At 43.5% G+C, this 21,448-nt stretch overlaps 1 protein-coding gene across 9 annotated transcripts in view; it reads right to left on the bottom strand.

The window, feature by feature from the left end:
* Window positions 1–21,448, bottom strand: part of RIMBP2 (RIMS binding protein 2) — a 328,093-nt gene that overhangs the window by 218,586 nt on the left and 88,059 nt on the right. For 8 of the 9 annotated variants that reach the window (XM_090061952.1, XM_090061954.1, XM_090061961.1 and 5 more), the window contains one exon: window positions 1,305–1,445. In XM_090061952.1, coding sequence (XP_089918078.1) covers window positions 1,305–1,445 — 141 coding nt within the window. Of the gene's footprint in view, window positions 1–1,304; window positions 1,446–2,826; window positions 2,846–21,448 lie in introns of those variants that run through there. The other variant, XM_090061958.1, reaches the window with a different exon arrangement.

The raw sequence follows: 21,448 nt of genomic DNA, 5'->3' as shown, positions 1-21,448 counted from the left end.
TAATTGCAATTTAACACTAAATAATACCAATAGCATTGGCCCTTCAACACCTGTAAATTAAAGGGGATGAAACATCAGGTTACCTTCACATCTTCAGAAGAAAATTGCATTTCCTCTCTACATGCATATCGCCAGTGTCTTAAACACAAAAGGTGGTGAAGTACTCTACATTAAAGCCTCCAGCCTTCAGTCTGGTCTGTGCTGGTATAGGCATCCACACTCACATGTCCAGGGACTGTGGGCCATTGTAATCTCAGGCAATTAGCAAGGTTTTAAAGCCCACCACTGTGCACAGTAAGTCGGATTCCCCAGGCACAGCTGCATTCACCGCTGAAAATTGACCGTGCCGAATTTAAGCCATCTAGTCCAATTTGGTTTGGGGCTGGAGTATGACTTCACGTCTTAATTTCTCTTCTTAAACACCAAGCCAAAAATTTGTATTTTACAGTACAAGCATGAATAACCCCTTGTGCTACGAAAGGTAATGGTTGATTTAAAAAGCTGTTACATATATGCAATAAATTTCAGCGCTGCATCTGCAGATCTGAATTGTTGCTTTAAAAAGGAATGAGCAAATTCTGGTTCTGGAGCAATTTGTTTCATTATACATTCAGCTGTTTTCTAAAGCAGCATGAAAACTTTATAACTTAAGTGGTTGTGGATGAGTTCCAAACACCTTCAGCCCTACCAGACCTGCTAACACCACAAAACCTAAATCACAGCATGTCTTCTGTTATGGAAGTCTTTAGAAATAGTTTGTGCGTGCATGTTTGTTTTTCTGATATATACTATATTCTGAACACAACCTCTGTTGAAAGGTTCTTTTACTGGCATATGTTATAGTTGGAAGAGAGCTAAATGCTGAATACATATGTCTAAATCCAATCCAATCCCATTATACCCACCTTGGGGCTCCTGGAAGGGCCTGGAACATGGTGCTGGGTGAGTGGTAGTGGCATTAACTTCTGCACCACCCTAAGCTGACAGTGGTCCCAAAGCCACAGGGGTTAACACTACTGCCACTTGCCCCGCCACTGCTGAAACGAGTCCCCAGTGGGACTCTATTTGTTGGAATTAGGTAGTGGGGTGAACGTTGCCAGCACTGACTCCGTGGCTTCCTGACCCGATACAGCAGTCTAGGTACTCGGGAGACGTAACATTGCTGCTGTTCACTCCGCCATTGGATGTGGGCCCAGATGTGTCCCGTGAGGAGGCCCATGATCTGATCCAGGGGCGGGCAAATAAGTTTGACCCCCTTGATGTAGAAAAGTCAGGAAAAAAAAAATAACTAGAGAATGACTTACCAAAAATCTCCACAGATGGTTTTCTTGACTTAGTGTGGTGACATTAGATTGAAAAAACTGGGTTTTCTCCTCTAAAAATCGAATCTCATCAAATGTTTTCTGTGGCACTGAAGGCTGCAAACATGGTAAATCATTTCCAAGCTGTGAAAAGGAAGTGGGGGAAAGAACAGGTCAGAATTTCAGCTTGTATAAACCATGCCTGTAATCGTCAAGCAGCGCATAGGCCCCTTCTATAACACAATGAGATTTATGAGGCTTGTAATAGCCTGGCTCTTCAAACATGATTTTCAAATGATGGTTAAAAAATATCCCACACATTAAAAGCCAAACTAAATTAATAAGTTTTCAACAATCCTTTCGAGTGTACCTAGTAACAGGATATATTTGAGAATGGAAATGTTCACTGGCTTGACGTACTACTTCAGTTTCACTTCTATTCACCACAGAGACTGTAATTTACTGGAGGTCATCATTTAATTCGTACAACATATGTTGCCATTCGTAACTGGGATATAAGGCCTTTGAGGACACTTATTTGAAGAAACATACAAACTCTACCAAATATATTTATTACTGTTCCTAGCACCTTCATTTCTGGTCAGTGTTCAAAATATCCTCTACTGACAGGGTGACCATATTACATTTGAGGAAATCCAGGACTCTGCCCCTCCCTCCCATCACCCCCCTAGCCCATCCCCACCCCAGGCAGGAGGAGCAGTGCCCAGTCCAGCCCACCCCCCAACTCCAGCCACTGCTCAGGAGGAGCCAGGCTGGGCAGTGCGGGCAGGGTGGTGCCAACCCAAGACTTTTATTCCCATTTTCACCAACCAGCTGGGACACTGGGATGGCCTATGTAATCCACAACTGTTCCGGCCAAACTGGGACGCACAGCTACCCTACCTACTGAAGATGTACGCTGGAAATAAGTATATGAGGGGTGTGCATCAGGAACTGGGAGAACATCTGTTCATCAGGGCACCTCCAGGGCAGACAAAGTCTAAATGTCACAAACTGCTGGAAGACCATTTTAGATTGGACATTTACCATCCAAGTTTCCAGAGTCTATAATAGACTCCCTTGAGAAGTGGTGCCTACTCTAGAGACCTTTAAGAAACGCTTGGATGCTGATCTTGTTGGGGTGATCTGACCCCAGCTGACTTCCTGCCCCTTGAGTAGGGGGCTGGACCTGATGATCTTACGAGGTCCCTTCCAGCCCTAAAGTCTATGAGCCCTATGAAATACAGTGCTTAGGGCGAAATCCAAGTTACCAAAATGAAAGAAATGATTCCACTGAGCTTTGATTATGGAGGTAAGGGCACAATCCTTGCAAACTTCCTAATCAAATAAAGGATCCAGTCCTGCAGGGCCTTATTCAGACAAAACAACAAAGACACATACACCTCCATTGCCCAATGGCTGCTCTACAGAGTGAAGTACAGCATGGACTCCACATGCACTATCCCTTAAAATTAATGTAGAACAGCCATGCTTGTGGGCACCGGGCACACGCCAATAAGCTCACCTTTATGGGATGGCGTATCATAAGCACTCAGTGCAACCATAAGATTCACTGTGGTGCTCCATAGCGTGCTGTCTTTTCATGGTACAGATGCGCAAAGGAGACTTTGACTATCTGAAACAAGTGGGGATCCAGTCAAATAAATGTTATTGCCTGTATATCTCTGCATGTTATTGCCACCTACAAAATAATGAGCACCAAGTACTTTCTCGGTCTTTATCAGAAGAAATTAACAAAAAAAAACCGAACAGAAAAAATAAAGTCATAATGTCGTACCCTGGTACTGTATTTTAAAAGAAGTCACAGTTTTGTCTAAATTCATCTCATGGAACGCAATTCATCCACTTTCATTACTCCAGGCAGACATAGCTGGGTTGTCAAGGCCTATCTGTCTGAGAAGAGACAACTAGGGGTGAAAATACACAGTTTATACCCAGCAACCACTATATGGGCTGACCCAGCTTTGCTGAAGTTATTGATAGCTGCTTAAAGCTGTATTTAAACTGCTTGTGGAGGAGGAACAGAAGAAGCCCACTTTACAAGGCTTATGGATTTTTCTGTAATTGAACTGATGAAGCAAAACAGACTTGAATACAAGGACAGGGCAGCAATATATAACTGAACACATGCTGGAGGAGGGGAAAAACAGTATCAGGAGGGCTAAATCCCTTTCACAACTTCAGCTTAGCACACTTAACTTCCTTAAACACACATATAACTTTAAATATCTGAGTGATTGTCTGAATCAGCCGACAGACTCACATGCTTATTCACAAGCCATCCCTAGAGTATTAAAACAAGTGAAACACCTCACGTATTTTGTATTGGAATTGGAAGTTAGAGAGGGGGTCTAAAGTAAAGTACTAGGAGTATATTTTCAATTAAAAAGGTTGAAAGTGTAAAAATAATATAGATTTAGTGAGTTTGTTCTGCACTCCTACATACTCAAAATATTATACCAAATAAAAGCTGAAGAAACATGCACACAGCTGTATATCTGTACATCGCTGTCAAACCTTAAACTGTAAGCTTTCTGGAGTGAGAACAGTCATTTCTAATATCTGTATGCAGCATCCAGCACGCTGGGGCCCTGCTCCATAGTTGAGGTCTCAAGGGAGCATTACAATATGCATAATAAAAATAAATCGGACACAGATACAGCATATATGTACAAATGTAAAAACGGCCATTAAATGCTAAGCTAGTGGTCAATATTTTGTATAAATACTGCTTTCATAATAGTAAACAAATTATCTTCCTGTGAAGGAAGTTATACTTTTAAAAGGTTTCACAAAGGACGATCCACATAATCCACTTGTTTGTCATTTGAATCTCACTGCTACTAAATGAAAAGACCTGCAGATCTGAAGTTCTGCCTGACCTTTTCATATCTGGCATTTCAATAAACTTTATGCTGGTGCACTTTGTCAATTGGAAATATATCAAAGCCTGATTTTTAAAAAGTCATTTAATCAGTCTCTGTAAGTTGAGACCAGGATCAGATATGATCTTGATACTACTGAAGTCAGTGGGGATTTTTTGCAACTGACTTTTGCAGAAACTAGAGCAGGCCCTCTGTCCTATCAGCTTTGGATAAACTCTTTAAAAAAATTTAAACCACAAATTCTAACCCAGTTCCTTTATTAGCAGTTTCCAGGCCAATCTGACTATAAGTGTGAATTTTAGAGCATTTTGAAAAATTAACTTCAAAGAGAAACGGTGTCTCTGGTCTGAAAACAGTTTCAGCTTTCAGTGCTCAGTTGTTAAATTTTCAAGCAAAGTTTTGTGCTTTTTCCCAGATTTCCCCTTTCCTCATCCTATGAAGCACCCCCATAAATATTTGCAGAGCTGTCCAATTGTCTTTCTTCAACTCCCTCCCTAAACCTCTCCTTTGTCTTCTAGATCTATAAAAAACTTGAGACCAGACTGGCATCTGGCATGCCAAGACCGCTGCTTTTTCAGCTGTCCTGTCCTACCCGCACTGCTTCCTTTCAGTCCCTTTGCTCCTTGCATTCACCTGTTAACTCTTGCCTCGTACTAAGTTCCAAGCTCTCGAGAGCAGGGGCTATCTTCTTGTCCCGACTGTATGGCTCAGTGGTCTAAAGCTGGAGTCCAAAGGTATCATGAAGACAGGACACGAAAAACTGATAGTAACACCACCACATAGCACAGAAAGGCTGATAATTAGAAGGCAATATTATTGATACCGGTGTAAAGAAAAAAAAAAAATCTATGGCAGCTTTTAAAAGCATCTTTTTTCCCAAAGCCAAAATTTGATTTCTTTGCATAGGGCACTCGGTCTCGGAAAATGGACAGGATATATGAATGACACGGTACCTGTACACTGTTAGGCATGACGTGAGCATTTGGAGACAATGACAACATGCATTCATATTCCCAAATAATACGGCTCAAGAAGGAATCAAACAAACAGAAAAACCCACACAATGTAAGAGTAGCACAAATAATTCCATATAAACAGCTTAGGAGATTTGGGTTTCTTATTATTACAAAACAGTATAGCTATCAGATCCGCAGACATATATCTGATTCATCAGCCTTGAACACTCAGCTTCTTGGCACCTTTAAATGTCTATACTTACACAACGTCTGACACCTTCCTTCAGAGCGAACTCTGTTTTGGTGACACTCTCAACGCTGGACTTCTAGGACATGCAAATAATATTGAAAAGTGGCCCTGTGCATCCTTCCATTTCTGTTAGGTCTAGGCCTGGAAGCGTAAGACTGCTGATTTATTCATGAGTTTGCTGAGCAGGACTAGTGGCTGCTTTGTGTCAGCTGAATAGGACAGTAATTTAATCTCCAAATGGGACCTGTTTATCTGAACAATGCATTAAGGTGCGTGCTATATGCTAATGAGCATGGGGCTCTGGAAACAAGGCAGCCATTTTCACAGGGAAAAAAATGTTTCGACAGGTATTGCCATGTAGAGAGGCCAGCTTTTCCTAAAGTCCCTTCTGGAAGGATAGCCACTTTCTTTACACACAATACTTACAATCCACAACCTCCAAGGCAAAAAAATTCTTAATATATGTTCTGTAAATATTTAGGGATTTGAACAAATTTATAATGTGGGAAGTCCAAATGAATTCAGTGCATTTTTTCTCCTGTGTGTGAACTTTCTTCATATTCTCTGGTGTCTGCAGGAATGAAACCTCTGCTTGTACAGTATCTCACTTGGTCTTACACGCTGTTCCATTGCAACTGGTCAACTATACTAACTTTGTGGACTGTAACCTCTTTGGGACAGCGACTGTGTTTTTATTCTACCTCTTTACATCTTTTAACATAATGATGTCCTGGACTATTACTTGGACCCCTAAAGCACTAAAACTATGTGAAGAATAAATAACTCCACTACTATCTACTTTGGAACTATCACAAAATATGGAAACTACCGCCTCATCTTCACTGGCTTTAAACCACAGCAGATATGCTCAAAAACAATATATTGATCTATTTAAAAATCTTATTGCATTACCATATTGCAGTAGCACACACATCTATCTTATCTATCTACAGATATTTATATATATTTATGGTGGCAACCAGCTTTAAAAAGCCATCCCACTGAAAATGCACAGCCTCTATCACTGACTTTTAATTTATGTCTGTATGGTGCTAGCTCACTGGAACATCTCTCTAGATAGAGGCTTACAGTAAGAGAGAGGCTTATCGATAGATAGATAGATAGATAGATGGATGTTCCAGTGGGCTAGCACCATACAGGCATAGTAAAAATCAGTGATAGGGGCTGTGCATTTTGAGTGGGAGGGATTTTTAATGTTGGTTACCACCATAAACTGCAAGGCAGACAGTAAAACAAAACTAAGATGGAGCTTTCGGAGAAAGGTGTCAGAAAAAACAGTCTACCTAATTCAGAGCTGGTTCCCTGCATCACCTGTCTTCTGCAATTCCAAGAGAGAGCTGGGGTGGTCTTTGAAGAAGAAAATGCCTTCAGCACTCTAGAGCTATAGGCACAAAAGATGAATCAACCTGCTGGTAGACAGGAGGCAGCAATCTGAAAGCAAGTGAGTGGGCCTGTGAGCACTGATGATTTATAGCCTTGCAGAACACCCCTGGAGGGGAACTATACAGTATGTCAGGCTTTCATTCAAATGAACAGGAAAGGACAAATACAATAAAACAATGGAGGAAAAACATGCTGGTTCTTTTTTCCCCCCTAGACTCTTCCTGGGTATAACAAGTGGGTGTCCCAGGACCGGCCTAAAAGTAGGTCCACCAAGGTGTCCTAGGGCCGGCCAGCCACCCTCCTCCTCTCCTGCCATGCCCTGACATTACTAATTATCCAATGTTGTGGAATAAACCCCATCCAGAGATGGTGCAATCACCTATCCTGGAAATCTTCAAGAGGAGATTGGCTGATCACTTAGCTGGGGTCACCTGACCCCAGGTGTCTTTCCTGCCTAGTGCAGGGGGGCTGGACATGATGATCTTGCGAGGTCCTTTCCAGCCCCTTACAATCTATGAATCAGGTGGGAGGGTGTCCATTTATCTTCCCTGATGTCAAGGGCCTATGTATATGACTCCAACCTTCCTTTATCGTATCCCATGCCTCACAGATGTTTCCTCCAGCTAGCTAGCACTGGGTTCTCTCTCTCTACACACACACACACACACACACACACACACACACACACACTTGGGGCTCCAAGCCCACCTCAAAGTAAGAGTGAGGCTTACAGTAAAAGAGAGGCTTACAGCTCCAAGCCCTGTCCCCAAGCCCTCTCTGGACTATCCCCTTATCCCTGGCCCTGGGAGCTTTCTTAATAGCTCCCCAAGGCTCAGGACACCACCCTCCTGGAGCGTCACTCTGGCTCACTATGTGCAGCCTCAGGACTCTACTGTGAGACTGGGCACTGCCACAGGTCCCACCAGCTCAGCTGGACCCTACCTCAGTACTCACAGTGAGTCTGGACTACCCATTCCTTGATCTCACCCACCAGGGGTGTGGGGCTGGGGTTAGAAGGTGCCCTATACTCACCTTTCACTGGGACAGTGACTGGCCTGGCGTTTCTGGCGGACAGTCCTGCCACAGAACCTCACCAGACCACCTATCCTGGGCAGGGTGCAGTTTCTGGTCATGCCCGGGGCCACAGGGCCTCCTCCTTCCCCAGCCCTTACATCCAAGGATGTTCCACGGGCAGCATCTCAGCCAAGTGCTGTTCCTTTGGCTGCAGCAGCAAGCTGCTGCCCCTTTGCAGTTCAGGGCTCAGCTCTCATGGAGCACTGGTGGGCCCTGCTCCCAATCAGGCCACACTGCCTACTTAGCATTGCATGGAAGCTGCAGGCTGCCTAGCTGCCACTCAGACCCCTACTAATAACAGAACACCCTGTGCTCTGTCTCACTGGGTATGTTTAGTAGCCCTACTGGGCAGAAGCGTCTCTGGGGAATAAACTCTTAAAAATAATTAATCCAACACATAATCACAGGGAGAATTAAAAGAAAATGAACCCAGAGCCCATAAAACTGATTCTTGATCTTAGGCAAGGCAGTTCAGGTGAATATGTGAAATGTCCTTTTGATAACCTTAAGGACTGGAGAAACAGAAATGAGATGAATTCCAGTAGTACAAAGTACAAGGTAATGCATGCAGGAATGAATAACAAACATTTCTGCTATGACCTGGAAGTTCATTGTTTGGAAATGACAAAAGAGGGGAAAGACCTAGTTGTATTGATCCTGTGATCAGCTGTAAGTCACTGATGTGATGCAGCTATCAAAAGGTGCAAGGAAGTATGAGGACAACCATTTCCAGGAGGGACAGGGAAGCATGATATCGTACACAGTACAAGGCATTGTGAGATTTCATCCGTGTACAATTCTGGTCACCCTTGTACAAGATGGATGCATTCAAAGAGAAACAGAAAAGGCTGATGGGATGACCAGGGGACTGAAAAACCTATCAGAAAGAAGGCTATAAGAGCTTGGCCAAACAAAAGCTAAGAAGGGATAAATCATCTATAAATATATGAGGGAGAGGTGTTTGAAAAGAGCTATTTAAACCAATGAACAGTGTTGGCATAAAGTTAGCCAAGAATAAGTTTGGATTGAAGGTTAGAAATAGTCTTCTCATTGTCAGAGCAGTGAGGTTTGGAACACCCTTCCAGTAGCAGGAGTGAAGGCAAAAAACCTAACTACCTCTCAAGATGGAGTTTGATTATGTGACAAGGCTAGGTAGATGATGCAGGAAACCTGCAAGATCAGGAGACTGGACTCAGTGACCTTCTTCCACTCCTATGTAAGAGCCAAAGCCCTTAAGCAACCTACTATATTACTGGCAAATTATTCTTGGCTAAGGATCAATTATAATCTGAATGTATATAACTGGATCCTTTTTATAAGCAGAAACATTATTAAACAAAGAATATGAAAAATCCTGCCTTATCTCCATCCTTTATCCATCTTATGCCTATTCAGAAAAAACTGTGAAAGTATCACAAAAAAGAAAACATTCATGATTGTTTTTGTCATACTTTTCATCTCAACTTTCTAACCAGCTTTCCTTAAGTGACTTAACAAACCATGACCAGTAAGTAAGCTCTTAGGGTTAGCATGTTCATACACTGGCGCGAGACTTAACTTTGCCATAGTACACAGACATGCACCCATACTGCACAGTGTGCAGTATGATGGAGAATAGGTTTAGGTTAGAGATCATAAGGCAATACTTTACAGTTAAGGTGGCCAAAATCTGGAACCAACTTCCCAGGGAAGTGGTCCTCACCCTGACCTTGGGCAAATTCAACAGGAGGTTGAATGATCACCTGTCTGGGGTTTTGTGAACCCAACAGTCATTCCTGCCTGTGGCAGGGGGTCAGGCTAGATTATCTGTTCAGGTCCCTCCTGACCCTAGCTACTATGAAACTATAATTTCAGTTACTGTGCAATAAATGCGCATGTGTAGATGTGCCCAGATAGTATTTATGGAACCTGGGCATCTGAACTACATGATACCCATGTATCATATGGTTATCCATGTAACCATGTATGCATATGTACTTGTTGTGCATGGTTTTATATTTAGGACTCAGTATTGCAGACTGCCATCCACCCTTAACTTTATGCAGCATGGACAGACCCATCTACTTCACAGGTACTAGTGTTTAAAACTAGACTGGTGCATATTTTTTTCATGGTTCAAGCCTTAGAACCTAAACTCTTTGCTACAGGGATTATTTGGCTTTGAGATGTTACCTCAGTACAAATATGAAAACCACTATCTGCTCTTGACACTATTACAAGTTTTTTTTGTCTTAGATGGAGCTTTCCCACATGCAGAATTGGGAGCAAGGCACCACATTTTTAAATGCATTCAAGCCTAGATGTTTCAGTACTCATCACTTAAAACTGGATTTTCAAAAAGTTCAGTTACCACCTGGATTCCTAAGAAAGGGCCACATTTTCAAAAGGACTCAGCTGCTCCTATTGTGGCATTTAATGCTGAGTTTCTTTATGTATTTATCAGATGTATATGCCACCCTTCCCAACAAAGCTCAGGGAGGCTTTCAGTAAGAGAACAAAATAACTTATAAAACAAGAAAGTTTTAGAAATCATTTAGCTCTACTAATCCACTATGCACAGAGGTAAGTATGTGGCTCTGAAAGGTCAGTTCTTTCTATGACTAATATTCAGGAGAAAATTTTCCTTTGAAAAACTTCAAATAAAAACAGACATGCTTTCTAGCAGATCTTTTCCAGGGCAGCATAATTGGGACCAAACGATAACTGAAAAAGCAAAGGAAAGAACAGTCAAGGTAGAAGGTCAGAGTCAAGCTCTGAAAGAGAATATAGTAAGGCCAAGCAATATATAGCAACGACACTAGGCACATCTACACAAGATGCTAAATGCGCAGTAGACTCATTCTAGTCTACTACGCAACAGCGCATCGTGGCAAAAGCCGTGCTATTGTGCTAACGCACAACAGAATTAGTCTACTACACATTAGCATCACTTAAAAGGCATGCACCAGTGCTACTGCACAGTTACGTAGTACCTGTTATTACAGGTACTAAACTTAATGTGCAGTAACCATGGTGCATTAATGCACGCGTAATGCACTGTTGACTACTGCAAAGCAACGCCAAGTGGGACCAAACTCACAATGTCTATTTAACTCTTTTATACTTTCTCTTTCATCTTTTCATTCCTAACAGCAATTTAGTCCTACTCCTTACATCCTTCCCTTGCATGATTTCCTTTTCTAACCATGCATGAATATAAAGAAATGAAAATGCTCAACTCCAGCTGTAAAGAGAGAGCTGGCACTTGTCCCACTCCTTTCAACACAGAGCAAAGGGCTGTTTTTGAGCTCCAATCACTAATTTGGGGTTCTTATGATTATGAGAGCTCAGCACAAATTTTAACTTGCAGGTGGTTAGAACTTCCTCCTTGGCAGTAGGATAGGAAGAGGTGGATAGTCCTAATCCAGCTGGTCATAACCCAGTCCTTGATTAGGAGTATAGCTATTAGGGGTGTGCAAAACGGGCCATATTCGATTCAGATTCAGCCTGAATCAGGGACAGCGATTCGATCAATTGATTCAGATCACTGTCCCCAATTTGATTCAGCTGAATCTGAAGATTCGATGCTCATTCAGAGAATCAACTATTTGAACAAAGACACAGCTTTAAATGTTTTTTCTACATACCTTGAGGTACCAGGCACATCTCATGAATGCGGCAATGCTGGGGCAGATGGAGTGTCCACAGAAGCATGGGGGGGCCCCCCACGTATGTGGCGGCGAACCCAGAAGTGGACTGGAGTACTTCCAGTCCACTTCCAGGTCCACCACTAAACACCCAGAGCCTTCCCTGAACCCTCCTGGCTCTGCGATCAGCCAAGGGGTGACCCTGGGTGCCCCCCCAGGCCCAGGAAGCACCAGTCACTGGGATGGGGATGGTGCAGGGGAGCCCCTTGGCACGCTCCCTATTGGACCCGGAAGAGCTTCTGGTCCACTTCCGGGTCTGCTGCCGAGTGCACTGGGGACCCCCCCCCCATGCTCTTGTGGGACACTCCATGCACCCCACCATCACAGCATTCACAAGCTGCCTGGTACCTTGAGGTATACAGGAAAAACATTTAAAGCTGTGTTTATGTCTGAATTGCAGAATCTTTCAGAATCTCTCCAAATCGATTCGGAGGGCTCTGATTCAATTCGGAGAGATGAAAGTGTCTCCTGACTCAATTCAGGATTCAGAGATTTGACCACCGAATCAGGCCAAATCTCCGCTGAATCGAATCAGGGATCGAAGCTTCGCACAGCCCTAATAGCTATATAGCTCACCATAGTTCTGGTTCCATCACACCAGTGTGAATCGAGAGTAATTTCCCCAAGGTAAACTGGTGAGAGATCAGATTCAGGGCTCTTTATGTGCAACACAGCCACCAGCTATCTGATAAATGTAGGAAACGAACCAGTGAGATTAGCCAAACATCTCTAGGCAGCTTTGTGTCACATCCAAGCCAGATATCCCTAGCATTTTGCTTTACAACCACATGCAAATCTTTGAGAATTATGCAGCACTTTCTGAATCTGTACATGTGGCTGGAGCTCTGTGCGTTTTGTCTGGCCTCAGATAGAGAAAGAATAGCTCGAGTTCAAGAGACATGGTCCTCCTCAGCCTAATGAGGTACAAGGAATGCTGAGCAAATCGATTGCAAGACATGGGAATACAGTCTCTCTTGAAAATGTTTAGATGTTCATCATGTTAAGCATAAGACATTGCATAGAAGTGGTGTCAATTTAGTAGACCTGGACATGAGAGCTTTAATTGAAAAACTTATATAGAAATTGTTCAGCTTGAAGTTTTTCAGTTAAAAGGGGGAATCTTGTGTGGCAGGACTGATATGCAAGTGAAAATGCTTCAGCAGTACAATGCCCCAGTAGAGTTATCCTAAGAAAATGATACCCTACAGACACCCGGCTGCTCATGTGCACTTATACCATATAAATTCATGATGATCTTACCATGCATCTTGCTCTTTTCTTTCAGACTATATTAGGGTATCGGTAAGAGAATGTAAGGAACAGAATCATGGAAGCATAGAAGATTAGGGTTGAAGGGACCTCAGGATGTCACATCTAGTCCAACCTCCTGCTCAAAGCAGGACCATCCTCAACTACGAAATCCCAGCAAAGGCTTTGTCTAGCCTGGTCTTAAAAACCTCCAATGATGGAGCTTCCACAATGTCTCTTGGTAGCTTGTTCCAGTGTTTTACTTTACCCTTAGTGAGAAAGTTTTTTCCTAGTATCTAACCCAAAATTCTCTTTCTGCAACTTGAATGAATACTAGTGATGCATGGCTTTTACTTAGATATTTTTATATTCTCAAAGCAGCACAAAAAACATGAACTGATGCACAGCAGGGACTTGCATCCATAGACCGCTCAGGAGGCTGCTCAAAACACAGATATTCTGGAGAACCCTTGGTCTCCTGGCTTCAGCTCTTTTAAAGGGACCCACTGCACCAGTGGCAGACAGGAGCTGGGAACAGTTCAGTTGTGCATCATGAACATAGCCCTCGCTCCCCTACCCTCCAGCTTCGTTGCTGGAGATGCATCATCGAAGCTCCTCAACTTGTACCAGGAGGAAGAGTGTAGAGTTGACTAATACTATGGTGGCTCCAGCCAAGTGGCTCCCAACAACTTCCCAAGCAGGGGAAAAGCAAGGAGAATATTTTGGGGCAGATACATGTCACAGGTGACAACAGACACTGGAGAGCAGTAAAAACGGGATTAGAGTCTAGGGAATTCATGGCCCCCAATGCCCACATTCATTTCTGTAAACCATGCTGTTTCTCATACCATCTTTGGCTATTTGTAGACATGCTCCCCATTTTCTAAACTGTGTTAACTGATTCACATCACACAACTGGAAATAAATTTCAATTTGAATTTAGGTTAATAGACAACCATTGACCATCAGGGAGGTTTTCCTGCACTTCTGCACTACAGGGCCCCCAAACTGGGCTAACTTGCTACACCTGGTGGTGGGCACGAGCAACAGCAAGCCCTAGATACCTGCTGGATATACAGCTCAATTGATACAATTTAAATTGCCTAGTTTGGGCTGCTTTAGTTTGCATTAACTTTAATCCTCATTCAGTGAGGCTTACTTCATTCAAACTGGAGCCAATTTTAATTTGGACCACAGAGGTCTATGTGTATATAGTGACGGACGTAGTCTGGATTAAACGTAGAAAAACGTAACGTCTGTAAACAGCCTTTAATGCCAAATGTCTAGGTGGAGACAAGTTGTACCTGTGAGTTTCTTCACGCGCAACCAAAATATGCAGCTACCACAAGAGCAAAACAGAACAGTCCATGAAACCTTCGTAGAAACACTAGACAGGAGCTCACAGCAGGAAACTGAAACTGCAGATGGAATTCAGTCAGTCAGAATGGGTCAAAATTTGCAATTCTCACCGAGGTCAATGGGATTTTACTTATTTAAGGATGGCAATCTGACCCAATGTAAACAACACGAGGAGTATCAGAGTAAATACCTTCCTCCTGTGAAAAATGCCCTGGGCTCCTTAATGACTACAAATAGCCAGGAGCTGGGTATTGCATCTCCTCCTAAAGAGCAGCAGGACACCTCTGACTCAGACAGGGCACCAATTAAAAATCGAGGGAGAAAGAAACTGGGCATTTTATGATTCCCAATATCACAGCTTGCAACTCCAAGTGTTTCTTTTGTGGTTTCCTGTGAAAAAACCAACCTAAAGCCTGATCTTGTTTAGTTTGTGAGATTTGTCAAGGTCACATAGCAGAATGGTACTGCTGCAGGCAGCCACCTTTACAAATTAAATGCACAGCACACAAACAGAGCACTTGTATCCTTCACACGTCCCAAACAAGAGGAAAAGCCGTTTCATGGGCTTGCAAAATAACTTCCTTTCTCATGCTGTGTATTGTGAAAGAATCCTTGTTGTTATTTAAGACTCTGCATTGCCATAGGGTTTTGGCAGTGACACCAGTTGATCTGAATACCCTGGCACAAGAGAACAAGTGAGGTCAGATATAAGTGTACATGCAGGGGATAAAGGGAACAGCCTGTCTTCAGCTTTGCATCGAAGAGAAGTTTGTAGAGTAGCTCTAAGTGCAAAAGCCTAGGAATACTTTGTTCAGCATAAAGCAGAGCCAATAAAATAAATACTGTCGAAAGAGCAAGGTCAAAATTGCTTGCATTATCTCATAATGTCGCTGTCCTCCTTTTTCGTTAAACAAAAGGAAGAAACTCTCTTATTCAGTAGACTCACACTGCAAGCAACGGGCATTTAAAACCCACCCCGCAAACAACCAACTATGTAATAATTCCAAGGCTGGTGTCACCTGGGAACCAATCATTCCTTTCCATCGCTGACATCAGGATTGCTGCTCTCAGGCAGTAAAATGATAAAAAAGGAGTTTGAACATGAAATTGCAGAACAAGAAATCACCCACAGCCTGGATTGTGTTAAATGTGATCTACAGATTTTAATCCCATTACTAGGAATATTTTTTGTGCCACTTCGCTCCTTTGAGTTCTTCACTTGTTTGCCTCTCTCAGCACTATCCTCCCTCCCTCTCCTCCCTGCCTTCCCATCTTTTGTTTTCAAATCACTCACTTCACTGTGTACCCTGCTCAGTGCTCGTCCCTTCACAGAACCTGATGAAGTGAGCTCAGATTCTCCAGCATTTCCTGCAGACCAGACTTCTTGACCAGCTTCCCTTTGGAAATAGCAGCAAAAGGCACTGAGTTGGCCATCAGGGATGTATGAAACAGTATCCGGCAGGCAGATCAGGGGCCCGCACCCCCAGGAGGAATCTGACACAGCCCCTGCAGTCCTCCTGGGGCTGTGGATGAACCCCGATTTGCCTGCCGTATGACAGGAGGCTGCTGCTGCTGGCTGAGACCAGTGCTGAAGCCAAGTAAGCCTTGCTTCAAAACTCAAAACGTTTCAAAACTTTCTAAACGTTTCGAGTGTCCTTGTTTCATTTCAAAGCTGTTTTGAAGGCTTTTGTTTAATTGCAATTTCGAAACACCATTGAAACAGCTTTGAAACGAAACACTGGGCAAAATTTTGAACAGCCCTAATGAACATGAGTGTTGCCCATCTCCAAAGAGCAGCAGTTAAATTTTCCATTGGAAACATACTTATAGTTCAATAAAAGTATATTGAAATTGGTTATCATTTTCCACTGAAATTACGGTCCATTAGACATTTCTGACCACCTCCTAATTAAAACATTAGCGTCACAGCTGATAAGTTATCCAGATGGCATTAAGAACAGTGAGCATGACTAGACACATTAGGCTCACCCTGCAGCTTATATTTCTTGTAGTAATAACTGCAAAATAAACACACACAAAAAGCAGGGGGAGGGTATATATTGGTCAAAACTACTTCATGAAACCATGTCTTTTTCAGTCCAAACATTCCATTAACTTTTTTGAGTTTATTTTCTCTCTACAATTTCCTCTCCTAATATGAAGAATTTAGCAAAATCTTTGCAAGTTCACAAATCAAGTATCCTCAGATTTAGTAATTATTGTATTTACTAGGACTGTCAGGGAACTCCTGGAAAGCTTCATAATTTTTACTCATTATTAGAGCCCCAATACTGAACAGACTTACAAACATGCTTAACTTCAGGCACATGAGTCATTAGTCCCACTGGGTGCAGGATGCTGTTTTAGTGATGATGGTTCAAGAAATATGCAGACAGCAAGGGTTTCTTGGTGTGTGGGTGTGTGTGTGTGTGTGTGTGTGTGTTTTAATTCCATTAACATTAATGACTGTAAAACCCCAGAATGAAGTTAAGTCACTGCATTAGTGTGTGGGATCAAGTACCTGACTTTATCCATTCCCATTTCACCTAAGTACATCAAGCCACAAAGAAGATATATGGCATGTAATTAAGATAATATTTATGAGTTCAGATGACCCTGAATTTTACTCTGTTAGGAAGTCATAATACAAAACAATTAGCTAAATTAGGCCATCTCATTCTTAACCCTGGGAAAAAGCCTTTTAGCAGCTACAGAATCTATTTTTTCTCAGATGACTTAGCAAACACCAGTAATACAGACACATTTTCAAATTCCAACTTCCTCCCTCCATATAACTTAAAGTCTTAATACCCTTCTGAAACAGGAGTCCCCTCAGTCCTTGTCAACCTGGCTCTCTTTGAGCAATTCCCCCCCCCACTCCTTGCCTGCCATGCCTTGATGAAATGATACTTTCAGAAAAGGAAGGCTGCCCCAGGGCTTCCCAAGTCAGATGTTCTAATAAGCATCAGTGTCACTGCTCATACCCCTAAGGGCTAATCACACGGGCTCCCCAATACCCACACCCATGTTTCGCAGATGTCACATATACTACCCTACCCACCTCTACAGGCTATGGGCTCTTGGCTCTTTTCATCCTTATACTAGTACCTGTCTTGGCCACTCTAGCCCCCTCAGTCTTTGGCTGTGGCCCTCCTGGCCTTTGCCCTTCTCTGTAGACCCTGGTCCTGCTCCTAGGCCAGTTGAAACCCATAGGCTCTCCAGCCTCGCCAATCTCCACTTGTGGTCCTTCTTGGTCTTCAGACCTTTCTGATCCCTGGCCCCACTCCTAGGCCAGTGAGACCTATGGGCACCCTGGCCCTACCTGCTCCCTGGGTCCTCTCCTCTTAAGCCCTCCTCCTCCCCTTAGCCCCTTCCTCAAACTTCCAGAGTTGCTTACGCCAGCTCAGATATTAACCAGGAGCCCCGATACCCAGGAACCCCTCTCTCCATGGCTCTCAGGGCTAGCCTGCCTCACCACCTCAGGCCCAGGGATTATATTCTGCTATGTCCTGGAAAGAGAGACTTGCCCTACCCTTTGTTCCAAAAACTGCAAGCACTTGTTATTTCAGTCATTCCAAATACCTGAGAGATAGAGAATAAGAGAAAATGATGTTTGACTTTGCAAAACAAATGCTGGTGTGTTTTTGATCCCCCACCCCACAAAAAATAAGATTTCCTTTTACACAAATTCTGCACTCTGGGTTTGAAACTGGTGATAACTTGCTAGTTACACTAAGACTGAAAGTTAAGTGACACACTGTTCTCCGATATGTTGCAAAGACACGTTAGACTTTTGATCCCCATAGTGGACAGTTATCATTTGTTTAAACAGCTCACCATGGTGTTAAAGATACAATTGAAAATTGTGTCAGTGGCCACGTATATAACCCATTTTAAGATTCCATTTAAGAAAAAAATCTATATTTTTATAACCTTACAGAGCAAGGATAAGCAACCCTCAGCACACATGCCAATTAGTGGCACAGAGACATTTTCCTTGTCATGTCAGGAGGTGTGCCAAGGAAAATGTTTAAAGAAAAAAAAACTTTCAGTTGCTGCTCTGGGCTCTCTGGAGCAGTGACAACTCCCAACGCTGAGGCAGGCACCAGGGGCGGGGTCAGAAGAAGACAGACAGGGTCACAGGGATGCTGCCTGTGTTCTCTTGACCATGCCACTATGTCTGTGGTGGTGCACAGGGGAACCTGCAAAATCAAAGGAGCTGCCATGTAAAAAACGCCTGCTGATTCTGCAAGTTCCCCTGCATACCCCCGCCCCCCCAACCACCACCACTACCACTGCTCTCTCCTGATCAGCACAGAGGCAAAAAACACTGTTTTAACTATAGTGCTGTTTTTGCTTCCCGGCTGGGCAGCAACAGAAAGTGGGCCTGCTGGGGCCCCTTGGCCAATCAGCAGCGAGCAACAAAAATGGTGCCATATTTATAACTATAGTTATTGCCTCTCTGTGGATCAGGAGCAAGGGGTGAGCACTCTTCTGCCAAACAAAGTTGGGGGGGACACACACAGGAAGCTGCAAAATTAAAGAAGCCACTGTGCAGCCCACTCTCCCTGTTAATTTGGTAGGTCCCTAATCAGGGGTGGCACTAGGGAGGGTTTGGGGGGCTATGGCCACCCCAAAATACACCTTAGTCCCCCCCATATCCACCCCTCCTAGCGCCACCCCCCAGGCCCCTACTGTCCACCCCACATGACTGAGCCCGCCCCACTCTCTCTCACAGTGGAGCCCCGCTGGGAAAAAGACTGGTGCAAGCCCTATCTCTAATCATGGGCAACTCATGGGGGAGGTACGGAGGGGTATGTGCTCCCCCAATTTCTGCCAAAGCCTTTGGCAGGGGCCCAAGCAGCTTGTGCTGCACTGTTGGTCAGGTCTGGGGCTGGGGCTGTGGCAAGCAACCTGAGCCCAGCCACCATGCCATGCAGCAAGCTTCCCCTGGTGTTGCCTCTGTACCTACCTGCATTGCTGGGTGGAATGGATGGAGGGAGGAGAAGGGACACCAGCAATAATGATGGCCACCACTGCCCTGTAGGCCCAGTGACCACCCTGCTCCCCCGCACACCTGCACTGCTGATGGGGGTGGGGGTGACTGGGCTGTGGCAGCTGCTCCTCATAGTTTCTTCCTTCTCTTTTCCTTCCCCACTCTGTTTTCCTTCCCCCCCCCTTCCCTCTTCTCTTCACTTTTGTTCTTTCTCTCTCTTCATCCCCTCTTTATTTCCTCCTCTCTTTTTCTCTCAGTGCAAGATAATTACCAAAAAAAGAATATGAAACAGAGGTAGTGTATGAAGTTTTATTTATTGTCATCAGACTTAGAATTTTTAGAAAACTTAGTATTTACTGTAAAAAAAAATATGATTATTAACTATATTAACATTAGGGCTATGCGAAGCTTCGGGTGTTGATTCAATCTGGAGGAGATTTGTCCCAATTCAGCAGCCAAATCTCCAAATCCAAATTGAATCAGGAGACCAATAAATAGGTCTGTATTGATTCAAAGCTCTCTGAATCAATTCTGAAAAGATTTGGAGAGCTTCAGAGATTCAGGCAGTCCCCACGCGCTGCTGCAGGGAGCTGGACCCAGAGTCCATGCCGGTAAGTAAGGGGTGGGCTGGATGAGGGGGGAGGGGGCCATGGGGGGGACCCACACCAGGCCCCATCCCCTGCCTGCTACCCCAGCCCCCCTGAGTGCCCCCAACCCCTGCCCACTCTCCCAGGCCTGTCAATGGCTTCCTTGACCAGCACCAGCCCAGCTCTTTAAAAAAAAAAGGAAAAAAAAGCCCCACACTCACCAGCTGCTGCAGAGGCTTCTGGGGGCTTGTAGCAGAGACCCACATGTGGCATGAGGCAATGAGGGGCATCAGGGATTGCCCCCTACCTGGCAGCAGCTGGTGAGTGTGGGACTCCTTTTTTTTTTTTTTTTTTTTTTTATAAGAGCCGAGACACTGGAGCTGGATGGGGCAGCCATTGACGTGGCTAGGAGAGCAGGCGGGGTATGGCTGGGGTCTGTTTGATTCAGAGCTTTGGCTGATTTAGCAGTGCCTAAATCTCTGAATCAGATTCGGCTGAATCGATTTGAATCACCGAATTGAATCACTGTTCCCCGAATCAGCCGAATCTGAATCCAAAGTGAATACTAGCCACTTTGCACAGACCTAATTTATATGTAGTCTGTCCTGCCATGTACCTCCCTCCCTAGTTTTGTTTTTTCCGGCATGCTGGCACTCCAGCACTTTACAAGGTTGACAATGCCGGGTTTTTCAGCACTCCGGACAAAAATGTTGCCTATCCCTGTTATAGAGTGATCAGGAGCAACTATTTCAAAAGGCTGTGACTTAAAGTTCACATTAATTTGCATAGACTACTACAGCTGCATTCCAAACAAAACAAAATATGATGTAATAGAACACTTTTATTACAGGGATGCATTTAATCACATTGGACTTGTAATTACAGCAGGAAAGATTAGTCTCCAGATGTTAAATAAACAAAATGGTGTTGCTAGGCAGGAAAACATATGAAATAGTTCCTCTTTTAGACCATTTTCCTTCCTCTCTGTGTGCACCTCAAAAAACTAGACACAAACACACACACGTATCCATTTAGACTCCAGTGCATTTAAATGGGGGGAAGCTCGACCCAGTATTTCCACCCAATACTGTCATTTTTACTTGCCATGCTAGTACCAGCATACTTTAAAATCTTTGTTTTTCTTCATAATGGCTGCAAAGGCATTAGTATTTTCACATCAATAAATAAGAGTCTCCAGCTTCAAGATTCATCATAATTATAAAAAATTGTGGGTTCTGAAAAGCTTACATTACAATTTATGGGACATTACTCAAGAAATTAATATGCTGCTTTGTTTGAAAGTTGAGCTTTTTATCCATTCATAACAGCAAGGGTCAGAGCCCTTCAGACTGGTGGGTCCATGGGTTGAAACCATCGAAGTTCATCATATGGATGGAGTACATGCATAGGAACAAACAAGTTTTCTGTCACCAGGAAACATGTCTCGGTATACATTTAGCACAAAGAGAAACAGCAAAATTGAGGACGACAAATTGAATCCGAAAGTGAGTCATTTGTTTTTCAATGTCCTTAATTAAATGCAGTACTTTGCAGACTAATCTTCAAGATACCATTTAAAAATCTGTTTGTGTGCATGCCACAAAAAATCAATAGCAGCCTCCAGCAAAATTATAATATCCATACATATTGTGTCTAATCTGAATAAGGGAAGATTATGGAT

This window comes from Crocodylus siamensis, chromosome 9 (assembly GCF_052110815.1).
Source record: "Crocodylus siamensis isolate JL-2025a chromosome 9, ASM5211081v1, whole genome shotgun sequence".
Taxonomy (NCBI): Eukaryota; Metazoa; Chordata; order Crocodylia; family Crocodylidae; genus Crocodylus; species Crocodylus siamensis.
Note: the sequence above shows the minus strand (reverse complement) of the source record. Positions and strands in the feature narration are given on the sequence as shown.